Below are 16,906 nucleotides of genomic sequence, written 5' to 3' on the forward strand. Positions count from 1 at the left end.
ACTTCTCATACAACAGCAAATTGTGGACTGCGTCTCTTAAGTTAAGTTGCAAAAATAGAGCATGATTGATCACCATTTGGGTTCTTTATGCCAGCCTTATTCTTGGTTGAATTCAGTGGATAGTTAGCTCAAAGAAAATAATACAGGGCTTAGAAGTAGAGTAAAAGAAAAAACACAAACGTTTCCAGTGCCAAGTTTTGTGCGTCAAGTGAAAACGCTTTGGCGTTTGCTCAGACACAGTTATGTATTCTAGGTATCTCAAAGATAATCAGCTATTTGAAAAACAATCACAAGGAAATATAATTAGGTCTGAATGTCAAAATAACTGTAAAGAGACAAACTGAGAGTCCCTTTTTTGCCCTCAACAGTTAGAGTAATACATTTCTGGAAGATGAAATTACATGGCATAAAAGATAGAAAATCATTACCTTTAAGCAGTAAGGGCATGAAAGGGATTTTTGGTGGCTTCATCTTTTTGAATGCATCTCTGTAGGCTTTGTGATTTAGGGAAGGATCCTGCCGAACCAAGCAGATTACAAAGAGAAAGAAAAATCAATGTGCTATAGAAACAATTCTAAATCCACTTTTGCTATACAATTTGAACATGACTTAGATATAGAGAGATTCCTCCTAAGAACAAAGTAGATAAAGGTTTCCTAGGAGAATAAACTCACTAAATTAGGGCTGGAAATCTAGGCAATGAATGAAACTCAAGTTATTGGTTTACAATAAAGGGAAATGACCACAAATGGGAGACATCTTTTGATTGCCCTATTATTTTCCTCAAAGAGCTCCTTTAAGTACAGTTTCCTCTGCATAATATATATCATGAGTTAACCCAAAGTCTCTTGTTAGATATACTACCAAGAAAATCTGTCCTTGTAACATACAGACAATGCAGAGAAAACAAGAGAATACTGTTTTATTGTACTCTAAAAAGAAACTATAATTAAAAAAAAATCTCAATCTGAGAAATTGTAAAAAGGAGAAAAGGGAAAAAGAATAATGCATGAGACACTAATTGCATGCTAAATTAGTTATACTGATTAATTTTGCAGGCTTTGAAACGGACTATACTTAAAAGCCTGCCTTCTGAAAAATCACACTAAAAAGATTATTTTCACTACCTTTTTAGAAGGAGAGGAAGAAGCATTAACTGTCAACTTGCTTCCCTCCATAAGAAGCAAAACTACAGTTTCATAAACAAGTAAACTAGTCTAGGTAGGCTACCTGACATGGTAGAGTACAAATACCAACCACTGTAATGTAGATAGAAACTAGACCCTAGTGATTATTTTGACGAATAAGTCCCCTTTGGCTCAACTACTTACTGTTAAACTTTCAAGTTCAGAGAAAAGTTTCTTAAACTTCCCAGGGATTTTCTAAAAAACAAACACAAACAAAAAACAGAAGGTCACAGAAGATGGTTATTTTCAGAGGCGCCGAAGGGAGTTTTCATTACGTTATTTGTGTCACACTTCTGAACATAAATACCTCTATCATCTGTTCTACCCTGATTGCTTCTCATTATACAATTTTCATCATCCCTTTAATGTGATCTTCCTTAGGAATGCTGCTTAAAACAGCTTAAAATAACAGCCACATGATTGAGGAATCTAATTGGTTAGACATTCCATATACTGGTGGTCCATTTAATAAAAACTTAGATTTCAGTTCCATACCCTACCTTTGACAAATGCTCTCATCTTCTTAATAGTCTTCCTGAGTGGGAAATAATTATGTTGGCTGACAGTCTTAGCATAAATGATGTAATTTCATTTCACAGCATTGGGCTAAAAGGGCCAGGAAGACCTTAAGTGACGAAGCCTGTACTTTAATGAGTGGAATCACTGAACTGAGGAGCTCAACCATAACACGTACCATGCTAAGTGACAGGGGATGGAAGCATAGGCCATCCTCCCAAATAAAAATTCAGACCTAAGGAAGAAGGGCCTGGAATGTTCCAGCCTGCCTTTAACATGGCTAAGTAAAAAGTTGGGTGCCTTTCAATATTGACTTAGTAGTATTTGTGGTAAACAGCACACATTTAAAGGCAGCCTGAATTTGAACTCTGACTCTGCCCTTTCTAGCTATGTGGTTTGGTGTGAGTCAGCAAGCTCTGGGATCTGTTTCTTCAGCTGAAGATGTAGAAACCACTCATGAAAAGTACACGGTCCTTGGCTGGTGCTTAACAAATGCCAGTTATAAACACTAACAACAAAGCTTAAGAAGATATTTCTGGGATTTTCAGTTTCTTTCTTTTTTGTGTGTGTGAGACGGAGTCTCGCTCTGTCGCCCAGGCTGGAGTGCAGTGGCCGGATCTCAGCTCACTGCAAGCTCTACCTCCCGGGTTTACGCCATTCTCCTGTCTCAGCCTCCCGAGTAGCTGGGACTACAGGCGCCCACCACCTCGCCCGGCTAGTTTTTTGTATTTTTGAGTAGAGACGAGGTTTCACCGTGTTAGCCAGGATGGTCTCGATCTCCTGACCTCATGATCCGCCCGTCTCGGCCTCCCAAAGTGCTGGGATTACAGGCTTGAGCCACCACGCCCGGCCAGGGATTTTCGGTTTCTAAAAGAAATCAAAACAATGAGACAACTCCTACAATAATTAGACTTTTACATTATTTAGAGATAGATTTTTTCAATGTGATAATTTTGGATCTGGACTCAGTTTATCACGGCAAACAGGTAGTTTAATCTGTTTGGAAACTACACACACACCCCCGCAACGAACAGAGGACAAATTAAATGAGAAGATACAAAATAGAGATATTTGCAACTGATTCCAGTCTTTCTTCTGAGCTGCCTACCTTAGTCTGTGGGACATCCCACACAAATGTCCCAGTGGCACCTCAAATTCAACACGTCCAAAGTCGAACTAAGTGATCTACTTCCAGAGGTCAGCCATGGAACAAATCTAGCCATGAGCTACTTTTAGGACATCAAGTTTTATTGGATTGCTGCCACGCCCCTTCATTCATGCACATGCTACAGCTGCTGTTTCACTCCAGTGGCCGAGTTGAGCAACTGCAACTGCAACTGAGACCATGTGGCCTGCATAGCCTAAACATTTTTCCTCGCTGGCCCTTTACCAAAGCAGTTTACTGACCTCTGATCTATTTCTTTAAACCTACTTCTTTTCCTGTATTATCCATTTGGGAAGTGTGATCACTTTCCATTCACCCAGTCACCAGACCTGGAGATCCTGTAGTCACCTCTGCCTGAGATACCCATTCCCTGTCTGCCATGGCACTGATGCACTGCCCTGCACGTAGCAGGCAGTCAATGTGCAGATTAAACATAAGTTGGTTGAATCTAATTGAGTTATTTCTCCTCTCAATGTTTCCAAATCAGTTTCATTCAAGGTTTAATTCAAATTTGCTCCCCACTGACCCTTGCCAGCCATTTGTTTTCCTCCTCCTCTAATGAATCGTGGCATCTGTCACCTATCTCTTTCATCTTGCTTTGTGTGTGAAGGTCTTGTTTGCTGAAGCAGAGCAGGCAGGGCTTTCATTTCTTTTCTTTTGGGCCCCTTTAAGGAGCACTGACTCTGACCCTTGGGTCAGCACAGTGCATTCCTTCAGGGTATGATCCCTGACTGAAAGAAAGCAAATCCACAGGTTGCCCAAAGACCTATTCTGAGAAGAAGATAGCTGGCCTATCAGCTTTTCTTTTGTAGGAGTTTGAGTAGGGAACCATGAAGAGAATGGCACAGTCAGCGATAGGAATTAAATCTGAAAGGACTGTGAGGGAGGCTGAGGAGACCACAGTGAGCCACGCGCAGGCTAGAGGCAGAGGCATCATGCTTAAAGAGCAATGATGAAATGGTACATGGGGCGGTAGTCAGTCAGGAAGGAAAGGAGAGCTAAAGAAACAAAAGCCCAAGGAAGGAAGGTGAGGGGACCATGAGTGAGGCAGAGCCCTATGCCTGTATCTGGCTAAGTTTAGGGCCTCCCCAGTTTCAGGTCTTCCCACATGAATGTCGCAGTCCACACGTCAGACCGTGTGTGAACCTGAATGGGCCTCTGCATCTCAGAACCCAAACAGCCTTCAGCATGCAGAGCCAGGATGTGGGAGGTCTGAAACTTTAGAACGTTTTATGGATCCTCTTTAAGAAAAAGAATATAAAATTACTTTGCTTTCGCAAATTTTACAAAAATATGCATCATCCATGTGAACACATTGCCAGGGGCCCTGCAAGTGAGAGACCTTGAAGCTTAAACTCGTTAGCATCACAGCAAACGCACTTCTGAGCAGGGAGACTGCCAGGACCAGCCCGGAACGGGAACCACACTATCAGGCAGGACAGAGGAGAAGACTAATTCTAGCTGGGGAGCATGTTACCATTTTTATATAGTTCGGACACATTATCCAACCATATAAAGACCATCTGATCAAAAAGATCCCTACCACCTTGACCACATGACTTTTAAACATTTTTAGTTTAGTAGTACTTATCTCATTTAATCCATGTAAATCACTTTATTTCCATTTTATGTGCCCCCCACCATGGGACTCCAAGGCTCACCTCCCAGGTCTGTGACAGTCGACTGACAGAAGCAGTGTTGAGACCCATCACGATGGCAAAGAAAGAATTCAGGTTTCTCTGGGCTTTGCAGCTATAAAATAAAAGAGAGTAGAGGATACTTTGAGGAAACATTCTTTCCCCAGATAATCACAAAAGATAAAGCTGAAAAGACTCTTCTAGGCCACAGAGCTCAGGAATTCTGCTCTACGGCCTATGTACCCCTTACTGCCCTTCAGCTGTCTCGAATGCCAAAGAAATGATTCCAAACACCGCAGCTCACCCTTACCTAAAGGAAAAGATCTGTGCTCTTGACACCCTCCTGATATTTCACAATATTCCTCCTTTTTAACCTATGTTGTGTGCATTTACAATTTCAACTGAGCACTCTTTTAAATTCATGTTTCTTTATATATGCCCCACTCTCCTTTTAACAGCTTACTAGTCCTGATTCCTTCATCAAAACACCTTTTTTCACTTTTTGACAGACAAGCCCTTCTCACCTCACAGGTCTAAGCTCTCCTTCCCATTAGATTTAGACACATCTTTGCTACCAACAAAATAGCTACTATAATATGTATATATTTTAAATATGGCATATATTAATGGGAATACTGTTCCACATTTCTCAGTTAAACAAGGAAATAAAATGTAAAATAAGATCACGTTCAGCTCCATTCGCTTCATGAGGCTATCCACTCTGCATAACATCAATCATGCCTAGAGACTTAACTGGTCAACATTCCACTAATTTCCAAAGCCAGCTAAGAGGGCTTGGAATGGCAGGGGGAGCTCGGGATTTCAGGGCAGCCAGAATAGCCTGGGAATTCCAGGCACTCCTTCATCTGGAGAGCATTAGAAAACAGCCTCTCTGAGACAGGGCTTTAAAATAATAAAAAATTTACCCCAATTACCCTCCCTTGATCGTTTACTATGAAAAAATATGAAGTACTTAGCAGTAAGCAGAGTGTGTATCAGGGGCCTCGTGATGTTTATTTAGCTTCCCTCAGTTACCATCCCTTCTGACTTCTCCACCAATGTCTTACATGGAATCTGGAAATAGTGTAGATCCTGCCTGCTTCTTCAGTTAAATACCATGTTATGTTATATACTATGGATTATTTACTATCATCATTAACAGCTATATAATATTTTATCAAAAGAGCATATTACAGAACTTATTCCTCTATTGTGGACAATGATTTTCAATTTTCCCTGTTACAAAGAATGCTGGAATAAATTTCTTGTATATACAACTTTTTACTGTCTTTATGATATTTTCCTCATTACGTTAGACTTCCAGTCATTTCACGATTGGTCAAAAGCTGTGAAGACGTTAAAGGTTCTTGATACACATTACGACCCGCTGTCCCCCAAAGCTATACAGATTCCCAGTTGTACACACAGTGTATGAGATCACCTAGTTCAGAATCAGGAGAATAAGCTGAGATGTGGAGTAAGTAGGGAGACCTACAGCAGCTGTGCTCTGGCAGGCCCCGCCTCAACTGGCCTGCCCAGAGCTGGCCTCACATGTTAGGTACTGCCTGAGTCCAGCTGCACACAGCTCCAAGCAAGGAAGGCTCAGGTCTGGGATCATTCTAGAAGTTCCATCCCCAGGAACAGTGGAACCTGGAAAGGCTGTGCTGCCTCCACACCTCATGCCGAAGGTTATCTGGGGTGGACACACATCTTGCAGGCACCTTGCTGCTGAGCCTCCACTGGGCACGGTCTGTCCCTCTCATGGTCCTCCTGTTCAGCTTTTGGCTCTGCCAGCAGTTCCTTAGTAAGTGTGAGGCCCTGTACCTTCATCCAAGCGACCCCTTATGTGCTTTTTTGCCAACTTTCTCCTGGGTAGACCCCACTTGGTATTTTCCATGAATAAACTAAAACAAGATACCTCCCAGTCTGTGATTGGGAAACCTACCTGCATTTGAGAATCATTGCTTTCACATAGTGACTCCCCTTCCTCCTGCTCTTCACTTCCCTCATTTTACTTTTTCTGACTCTTCACAACCCTGAACGTTCCCACCAGCTAGAACAGACTTGAATTAATGCCATCTCCTGAGTTGATGTTCTGAAATACCAGGCTCCTCTGCAGAGACTCTTGTGGTCAGTAAGAACTGCTCCATCCCCTGCCGGAAGCTCCTCAGTGGGAAGTCTCTCTTACCCCTGGGTCCCTTCGCCTGAGGATATGATGGAGGCCCCACTGCTTATGCAATCCCTGCTAGACAGTAGGTCCGTTAAGGCTACAGTACATGTCTAATCATTTTTATATTCTGCCCATCACCCAGGTGCCTAGTACACAGCAAGCCTTTTAAACAGCATTTGCTAAAGTAGAAAACAAGAACTTGTGGGGAAATGGTTTTATCATTATTCATTATAAAGATGTCTATTATTCTACTTTTTATTCAGCTTAATCTATCTATGTGAAATCTTAGAATTCCCATCTTTTTATCTTTTAGCTCCCCATGAATAATTTTCCTGGTCCATATAGCTTTCTTTCTTCCTCATATTTTAAGGGAAAAAAACCCCACAAAAACACACATACAACTAACATCTAAATCTGTTAAGAAAAAAAAGGAATTAATACAGACACCATTTCTGGAGAAGACAAATTGATACAGTGCAAATATGAGATACCATTCCAGGCTGGAATCCTCTGTTAGTGAGGGTCATTCATTCCACGATAAGAACAGACTGTCTGACACTAAACATTCCAGTTCAGCAAACGCTCCTTTTGTCTTTGTGTGAGGAAATAAAATCCACTCAATCCACAGAGGCGGGGGATGGGGATGGTGAGAAGGAGGGGAAACATGAATATGCAAATAGGATGCCTCAGGCAGGAAAAACACTTCATGATTGTGGAAATGACTATTTTCCCTTGGTTATTCCTACTAGCCTGATTATAGGGAATCTAACTTTATTTTCTGTTGGCATTCTATTCCATGGGCTAGGGATAGAGACCAGTACCATAAAGCATTCAAGAGCATGGGCCATATGGAGAAGATGTGAATATACCCTGAGGACAGATATAATCTTATAGTGGGAACTGAGCTGGGTGGTGTCATCTTACTCCTTGGAACATTAATTTCCCACTTATTCACATAATTAGCATTCGTAAGAAAGCTTTTTACCCAAAAAAGCCTCACCTTTAGAAATTTTACAAGCCACTTTGGAACACAATGGCCAAATTTTTTAAAAACAGCATTCACCATAAAAGCAATCAATAAGATTTAGGCATATCTTGTTTTCTATCCTTCCATGCCCAGTCACACCAAATACCAGGTCAGGAACCTCCATGGTCTCTTGTCTAAGAAAAATTATCCTACTCTTGGGGTCTCTTTGCTATAGTTCAATGTGCTAGTTTCAGACCAACCTTCCTGAAGGATAACTCTGATCATAGCAGGCTCCTGTGCAAAAACTTAAAACAAAATCCCTTCTCCCTTCTCAATTCAGTTCAAACCCTTCAATCTGCAATTCAAGATCTTTTACAATTTGGTCCCATCTGTCTTTGCAGATCATTCTCCCACAACTTCCTTACAAATCCCCCTCCACTCTTAATCAGTCTCTGACTGCAGGCTCTCCTTCATTGTCTCCACTGAGTCGACCTCCCACAGACAGTGTGCTCTTTTGAATTCCTACCTGTCACTTCCCACCCAGAATTCAAATAGATGCAAAGGCAACTTCCTTCACCAATGTTTTCCTCATCCTACTTCCCAAACCCTCAGGGTATGAGCTCTCACTCCTCTAAAGCCCTCAACAGACTTAGATCTTCTTCTAGGGCATTCCTCCATTCTATTTTGCACAGGAGCCAGCTGAGGTATAGAATTACCCACTGACACACTGCAAGCCTCACAAAGGCAGGAACTGTGTGTAGACTCAGTCTGATTTCCCCACACTACCTTGCACACATCTGTACATATAAGTGATCGATATATACTTTCTGAATATGCTGCATTGACATGTACTTGAAAACTGTTTGATATAAAAACTACTTTGGAAGACAAAGGAGAAATAAAACTGGAAGCCCAGGAAGTAAAAGGAGCTGGCAAAGATTTTGATTCATGCTCCCCGCTTCTGCTGGGGAGCTGTCCAAAGAACAGACTCTTGATATGAATCTGATATTTAAGAGATGCTCCTAGCAAGTTACTAAAATTTCATTCAACATTTACTGAGTCATTGCTATTTACCAACTTCTGTACCATGCACCCAGGTATAATGATTGATAAGAAATATCCCTTGTTCTTTGAAAGCGAACATAGCCTAGTGAAGAAATCCTATATAAACAGATAAATTGAATAAATATAATAAGTTTTCATAAGGTAAAAAGTATATGTGTGTGAGGGGAAGTAGAGGCAGTAGTGGAAGTAGTACCCCTGCATTTGAAAATCAGGGGTAACTTCAGGAAGGAAGTAATACTTGACTGAGGTCTTGAAGAATGGCAGCAATTTGCTGAGTGCCAGTGGTCATTCTTGGCAAAGCCAACAAGTATTCATGCTTGGAAGATGGTGCTCATGGGAGAGACAGACATTTAGAGTGGCTAGAGCATGGGGTGGCACCCAGGGGTGAGGCTCAGGGGGTAGGGCCAGCCAGTGCGGGGCCTTCTAATGAACGAGTTCTCAAAAGTTCACACTGTGGGCCTCAAGGAGCAAGGAACAGGTCCTACAATGCACCTGACATGCAATGATTCCCACTTCTGCACATCATCATCTCCTTTTTTCTAGCCTCCTGTAGCTCACCCAGGCACACTGAAGTTCAGCTGCAACATGAAGGATGTGTGTACTGCTGCCTGCTTATTAATGCTGAGGCAGGGAGCATAGTGCTTCTTTCTGATATTTTGACATTTACTTTAAGGTACAAATACTTGAAATGCAAAGACATAAATATTCAAAAATGGACCTTTTCAGCCATTTGGTCATTTAACTCCATATTACACATTTATATCCCAACCCTTATCACCATAGGACAAAAAGAAAAACGATGTACTCTCTCAAGGAGACTAGAGGAATGGCACTTCTCACACTAGAAACTTACTGAGCCGCAATTTTGATGAATTTTTTCACCAGCTGCACTCGCTTGCCCAGCTGGCTGCAGAGCAGAATCTCCGTGGCCACCCAGAGCTGGACCTCATTGCATCTCTGGAGCAGAAGGCTGAGGTTTGCAGTGTGTTCCCCACTTCCCTGTCTGCTGAATGTGAAGTAGATCAGCTCTTGCTGAAAGAAAATGTATTCATGCCAGGGTTTATTTATAGCAAAGTATAGACGATATAAAATTCGGTCAAATTTTAAGAGCTACTTCAGGTAGTCCCTCCCATATTATTAATATGCTAACGGAGAATATGGTGAATGGTAATATATTAAATTCAAAATGACTTAGTTTTAGAGGTGCCTCATTCAATAATGTTTTTTGTGATTTTTGTGTTATATAAGTGATTTTTCAGAATGTAAGGAAGACATCTTTATATACAAATCTAAGATATTCTGAAGTTTAAATCATAGGATAAATGGAATCCCCAAATTTCCGAACCTTGTCATGTTGAAAAATTCAAGTGAAAATGAACACTAGTACTACTAGTATTTGTTAAGGTGCACATCAGACCCTCACAGGTCTGTTCTCTAAGACAGTGGTCCTCAAATTTTGGTGTGAATCAGGATCACCTGGAGGACTGCTGAAGCACAGATTGCCGGATCCCACCCCTAGAACCTCTGATCCTGCAGGGGTGTGGAGGAGCCAGAAATCTGCATTTCTAACAAGTGCCCAAGTCCCGCAGATGATGCTGGTCTGAGTATCTGCTCTTTAAAAAACCACTGATATAAAACATTGTCAAACCATAAATGGAAAGAGAATGAGATTAGGGCAAGGTCTAATAATTTATGAAAGCAAACAAGACCAATAACTATTTATATAGATGGATCATGTGCAAAGCAATAGATTTGTTTTTAAATGTGTGTGTCTGTGTGTGTGTGTGTGTGTGTGTGTTTTACAGAGGTAATCTACATTCTTCCACTGCATAAGCAGGGATATATCCTAGTCTACTAACATTTCCGAAGACACAAGTCATTTAGCCTGAAGGAATTCATTACTTGCTCACATTCTGATCACAATATTGAAATTTGTTCAATGAGAAAATACGAGGACATTTGGGTCTCTAAATTGGGCATGAGGTTCCTTCTTCAGAAGGAAAGGCCACTTCAGAATGAAATATTTTACTATATGGCAAAACAAATGCAACATATGGTTGCAGAGGGCTCTAACATTTTTCATCTCTTGATTCCTGTGAGCGTTTCCTCTGGCCAAATGTACTCAAGAATTGTCGGTAGCATTTTGCTCCCAATCTATTGTTTTAAAAATGTCATAATCTGTCCTCAAGTGAAAAATTGATGGACATAAAAACTTGAAATATATCTAAAATTTTCAATAAAGTAGTTTAAGTCTTACAATGCAGTCTAAACTTGTAGAATGTTCTTAAGTTAAAAGATGCATGTGTGTACATAAATAAATATGAATATGATTCTTGTACAACTATCATAAACTTCATGGAAAAAATAAACCTATCAATATCAAAGGTAAAATGGTTAATCAACCCCATTAGAGCTTCATCTCCAAATACATATATATATATTTATATACGTGAAATATAGCATATTTATACATGACACAAGCATATGCTCACACTTGGAACAAATAAAAGCATGCTTGCACATTCTGATTTTTTTAGACTTGAGTCAGTCTTTCAATATATTTAAAGTCCCCAAGTATCTTTTGGACCATGTTATTCTAGTATAATTTCATCACTGCATGCATTGATATTCTGCACAAAGAATTCACAGTTAAAACAGCATTTGTATTTTATCTTTTCACTCCTCACTTACCTCGTGAATTGAATTGAATAGACTCCAATCAAAATTCATTAATTCCAGAGCAAGATCCCAAGTGTTCATTCCCAAAATCCTCATCGACCTTTGCTGTGATTCCTCATTTTCTGCAAACGGGTTCTAAACCGACAAAAGCAAAAAGATCCTCAGTAATTCCCAAATGTTTTACACTGCATTGGCTGGCTGTAGAAAGGCACTAGAAACCCAGATTAGCAAAGTAATCTTTTCTGAGTGCACTTAATATTTTCCCTGGTCTGTTCACCTTCAGTGAGTTACAGCCAATTTAGGAAACGGTCTTGGAAATAGTAGAACGTGATCAATGATACTTCAGTGAGTTCACCCGCTCCTCCCCCATCTCGCTCCCCCGCCCCCACGTGCACACATGCACACACAAATCTGATTATAAAACACTGCCCTGGCAGACAGCATAATGAAAGCGAAAGCCCTGAAATCACTTTGGCTTCTGGTAAGAATTAATGTGCCAGCAGGGTTAGTATAAAAACAAACAAAAGAAATGTCATGGTGCACTTCAATAAAGACAGACATGGCGTTTACAGGAAATATGTTTAGCAAGTGTCATCCCAGACACACATTTACACATTTTATTAAAATGCCCATGGAAAGTAAAAAAACAAATTTAACATGAAATAAAAAATAAAAATTATTTCATTCATATGCCATGGTGGATTATTATTTTAAGCATCAACCACTTTCCCTATGTAAATAGGGCCTAACCACTATGAGGCTGGTAACAGTATTTCCTTAAGATATGGCATAAAAGTATTAGATGCCATCACAACTTTCAATCTATTTCACCACTAAAGTTATTAAAAAGATTATTTGGCATGTTTCCAAAATAGTTGATGTTTTCTAATGAAAATATAAATTCTCCCATTTGAAGGGTTAGATTTGAATAACTTTAAAACAAACAGAAGGAACCTTGCAACAATAAATGGCATAGTAGGATAAAGGGAATATTCCAGCTGCCAAATATTAATCCGTATTTCTAAACTGAAAAATAAATTATTTGCATTTTAGAAGTTTTACATTGAAAAAAAGTTTTCCTATTTTTTTTTTTTTTTTTTTTTTTTTTTAAACCTAGGCCAGGCACGGTGGCTCAAGCCCGTAATCCCAGCACTTTGGGAGGCTGAGACGGGCGGATCACGAGGTCAGGAGATCGAGACCATCCTGGCTAACATGGTGAAACCCCGTCTCTACTAAAAAAAATAAAAAAAACTAGCAGGGCGAGGTGGCGGGCGCCTGTAGTCCCAGCTACTCGGGAAGCTGAGGCAGGAGAATGGCGTGAACCAGGGAGGTGGAGCTTGCAGTGAGCCCAGATCTGGCCACTGCACTCCAGCCTGGGCGACAGAGCGAGACTCCATCTCAAAAAAAAAAAAAAACCTAATGACTGAAGATCTTAATAGAGCTTTCCCATAGACTCAGTCCTCTCAGCGGCAGGTCAAGGTTCACTTTGTCTCTGTATCCCCAGTGTAGGGCACAGTGTGGTGCTCAGAAAGCAATGACCAAATGACCCAGCTAACAAATTTTGAGGTGTTGAGGTGGAGGAAAAGCTGAGGTTTCTCAGGGATTGGTCTGGATAGGCTAAGACCAGACAGACTCTACTGCTGACTTTCAAAGAAAGACCCAGAGTGAGGAAGTAACACACATACCTGCTTAATAATTTAGAGGTGTCAGGAAATTTCTACTTGTTTTTTTGTGCCCATTTTCTCCCTAATTGGGTCCCTTAACCAACTCGAGTTATTAACTCTAGTTATTCAAGGTTGTCCATTGCCCTTGCCAAGGAACATTAAATTTTTCTATCTCATTCCTTCAGTGCTCTAATTCCTGTTTTCTAAGAAGATTAATCTATGTGAAAGTGATAGTAGGTACTGGTGTTTTCATCTGTTATTCTTCCCTCACAATGTTAGATTTTAACTGACATCTTTTGGTGATGAAATATCTAAACCTATGATTCCAATACAACAATTTTAGGTGGTGTCGGGAGTTGGCGGGGGAAGCTTTTGAGGTAGGATGGAGTCTGGCTTCTCTTGGAACATATTTCACAGCACCTATTTATTCCATCAAGGCATTGCCCAGGCCTGCCTTCTTTTCTGAATGTGGCCCTGGATAGTGGTAGATTGAGCCATGGGGATGCACAGGAGGGAGCTGCCTGAGAAGGCCACGTATGGGTGGCAGAGGATGAGTGGAAGATATTCAGAGTGGAGGTTTCCTCTACCACAACAAGCTCCACAGTAGCTACATGTCAGATCATCCTCCTTCATGGGGAGCAGTAAAATCAATCTCATTTTTACTCAAAAATGCTGTGTAGCACCTAGTTGGTTACGTTTCACTGATGGAATTATACAGGACTTGTGGCCTGCTGAAGGACAGCACAGGAAAGGTCCAAGTAAGGCATGTACAAATGAAAGGAATGCACAGGGGCTTCAGAGTCAAACATATAATTGCATTTAAAAATTGAAGCACTCTCCCTTACTTGGCTGTATGAAGCTAGAGTGGTTACTCAGCCTCTCTCCTGGAGTTACTGGAAGTGTTAAATGAGATACCGTATGTAAATTACTCAGTACACACAGATCTAGTAATAAGTGATTAACATTATTATGGTAGCTTAATATGCTGCAGACAATGTTACATAAAATGTCTTTCCAGTAGACATATATCTGGACATAAAACTATTATCAGTAGTTTGGGTTAACCTACATGGTATGCAGGTTTCTCAATTATACATACAACAGGAGCCAGTGAGAAAGACTCACCCCAGCGATGGCTCCATGAAGAGATGGGGACTCTGAGTTTCAGACACAATCGCAATCTGCTAGAGCCCACTTTTTCTAGATGACAGATCTGAAGCCTTGTCCTGCTATTCAGAAACCAACCCCAAGACTGAAGTCTTTAGGAACCACAGCAGCAATGAAATCATCCACTTACGCGTAAGTGTTCTTAAATTTTGGACTGAAAGTAACTTAAAGTGTGCATTCTACATTTCTCCAGACTCTTTCTCTTCAGTGGCAGCTGATGCCCCTTCACCATGACCTCTTTCTACACACAGAAGGCAGATCATCCATGCTTTTCTTCAAGGGAATGGAGCCAAGTGTACCAAACGTACTGAAACAAAGGTCTCTTTCTCCTTAAATCCACCTAGGATGCATTTCTCAGCCTCATCTCCATATACTCACCGAATAAGAAGAAATGAAATTAAAATTCGATGGGAGAAGGAGTCACTTGTCTCAAATCCCTTATTTCAGGGGCTCAGAAAGAGTTTCACTTAGGCAGGGTTTAGCATTCCTCAAGTGGGATTGGATTGAATTGAATTGCTTGACCCCTTTTTGATTTGTAAAAGTACTGTTACTTGGGAATTACATCATTGGATAAGGGAAGAAATAATTTAATTTTTTAACATTCATTATAAACACATAAAAATTATGCTTTGAGTCTGACATTTATGTGGTGTGTGTGTTCTGAATAGCAGGACCATTCCTTTTTTTTCTTTATTTTTAGACAAAGTCCTACCCTGTCACCCAGGCTGGAGTGCAATGATGAGATCACAACTCACTGCAGCCTTGACCTCCTGGGCTCAAGAGATCCTCCCACCTCAGCACACACCTAGGGATAACAGGTGTGTACTACTATGCCCAGCTAATTTTTAAATTTTTTTGTAGAGAAAGGGTCGCAAACTTCTAAGCTGGTCTCAAACTTCTAAGCTCAAGCCATCTTCCTGCCTTGGCCTCCCAAAGTGCTCGGATTACAGGTATGAGCCACCTCACCTGGCCTGTTTGTTTCAAATACAAGGCTGAAGGTCCTTACCAAAGTGTCCGCCAGGTCTTTCCGATAGACATATATCCGACCAGATGCCTCGAGGGATTTGGAGATGACTAAGTCATTCGGCTGAAGTTCATGCTTTCCTTTATTTGGAAAAAAAAAAAAAAAGGAATAATCAGAAATACAAGAGTAGGAGCAGTAGGCCTACACAGTACACTTCAGTGAAACTGCCAAAGAAAAATACTTAAAAGTAAATAGAACTTAAAGTGGATTAGTCCAGTTCTGCACACTCTATACAATGACAAAAGTGGCATCACGAACAGCTCTCACTGCTCAGTGGCCAGAAAGTGGAGTCCTCTTGCAGTTCGTTCCTATAACATTTAGTCATTGTTTGGAACATAGAACAGTTTAAGAGAAAAAGTAAAATTTACTCATCTAAGATAACAATACCATGTTAACATTGGTTACATTTAGGTCTATTTTTGTTCTGATTTTTATATAACTGTGTGTATATATACACACACAAATTGCATTGATTTGCAATGATTTATGCATACACACTTGTAATTATTGTGGATACACATATACATTTGCAATTATTCCATAATTTTATATTCTGATATTCTTATAAGCACTTTATCTACTTAACAAAATTATTTACATATGTCATATTTAATTGGTTATATAATAGTTCATTATACCATCATTTAATCTTTCCTCTATTGTTGAACATTTAATGACTAATTTTTTGGGTCATATAAATTAGATGGCATGATGTATGTTAAGTACTGGCACGGGGCCTGGCACATAACTGGCGTTTGATAAATGGGATCTATTATTATATCAGCCATAATATATATTGCTGAAGTCAACATCTTTATGTTTAAATCTTTGTCTGCTTACAAATGATTTTCTTAAGATGGACTCCCAGTATTAGAATTACTAGGTCAAAGGGAATGAAAATTTTTTAAGTTTTTGATACAAGCCACCAAATTGTTTCTGATTTTTATTTTTTAAAAAAGACAATATATTTTCCTAAAACATAGGTATAAAACTTGCACACTGACCAACACTGATCATTACTTTTTTTTTGAGATGGAGTTGCGCTCTGTCACCCAGGCTGGAGAGCACTCACGCGATCTCAGCTCACTGCAACCTCTGCTTTCTGGGTTCAAGTGATTCTCCCACCTCAGCCTCCTGAGTAGCTGAGATTACAGGTGCCTGCTACCACGCCTGGCTAATTTTGTATTTTCAGTAGAGATGGAGTTTCACCATGTTGTCTAGACTGATCGTGAACTCCTGACCTCAAGTGATCCACCTGCCTTGGCCTCCCAGAGTGCTGGGATTACAGGCATGAGCCACCGCACCCAGCCTGGTCAATACTTTTCGTAAGTTTACTATTTTGCTAATACAAAAAGTAGATTCTCTGTTTACTTTGTGTTTCTTAACTAGTAGGTTGAGTATTTTTCATATATTCCTCTTCCATCTTATTTCTCTTGATGAAAATTGTTCCTATCCTTTGACCATTTTCTACCATAGTTGGAGCCCTCTTATAACATAATAGCTTTCTTCCTAGAAAATGCCCTCCTCCTAACTACAAAATGCATATGGGAGTAGACTAAAGCCATATTAAAGTTTATTTCGCTGTGACACAATCAACTTCTCCTAAGGTAGCTGTTCGGTTATCCAGCATGATTGGGAAATGCAATATTCCATATGCCTTTTCTA

The 16,906-nt window shown here is 40.2% G+C and overlaps 1 protein-coding gene across 1 annotated transcript in view; it reads right to left on the reverse strand.

Annotated features, from left to right (window-relative positions):
• The window catches only part of RAPGEF5 (Rap guanine nucleotide exchange factor (GEF) 5), a 245,155-nt gene that overhangs the window by 15,487 nt on the left and 212,762 nt on the right, over positions 1–16,906 (reverse strand). Inside the window, exons 18-23 of the mRNA XM_011944171.1 lie at positions 15,224–15,321; positions 11,399–11,521; positions 9,561–9,739; positions 4,530–4,620; positions 1,332–1,382; positions 429–516 (exon numbers count right to left, since the gene is read on the reverse strand). Of these exons, the coding sequence (XP_011799561.1) occupies positions 429–516; positions 1,332–1,382; positions 4,530–4,620; positions 9,561–9,739; positions 11,399–11,521; positions 15,224–15,321 (630 nt within the window). The remainder of the gene's footprint in view (positions 1–428; positions 517–1,331; positions 1,383–4,529; positions 4,621–9,560; positions 9,740–11,398; positions 11,522–15,223; positions 15,322–16,906) is intronic.

Source organism: Colobus angolensis, unplaced genomic scaffold, assembly GCF_000951035.1.
Source record: "Colobus angolensis palliatus isolate OR3802 unplaced genomic scaffold, Cang.pa_1.0 Scaffold229, whole genome shotgun sequence".
NCBI classification, from domain to species: domain Eukaryota; kingdom Metazoa; phylum Chordata; class Mammalia; order Primates; family Cercopithecidae; genus Colobus; species Colobus angolensis.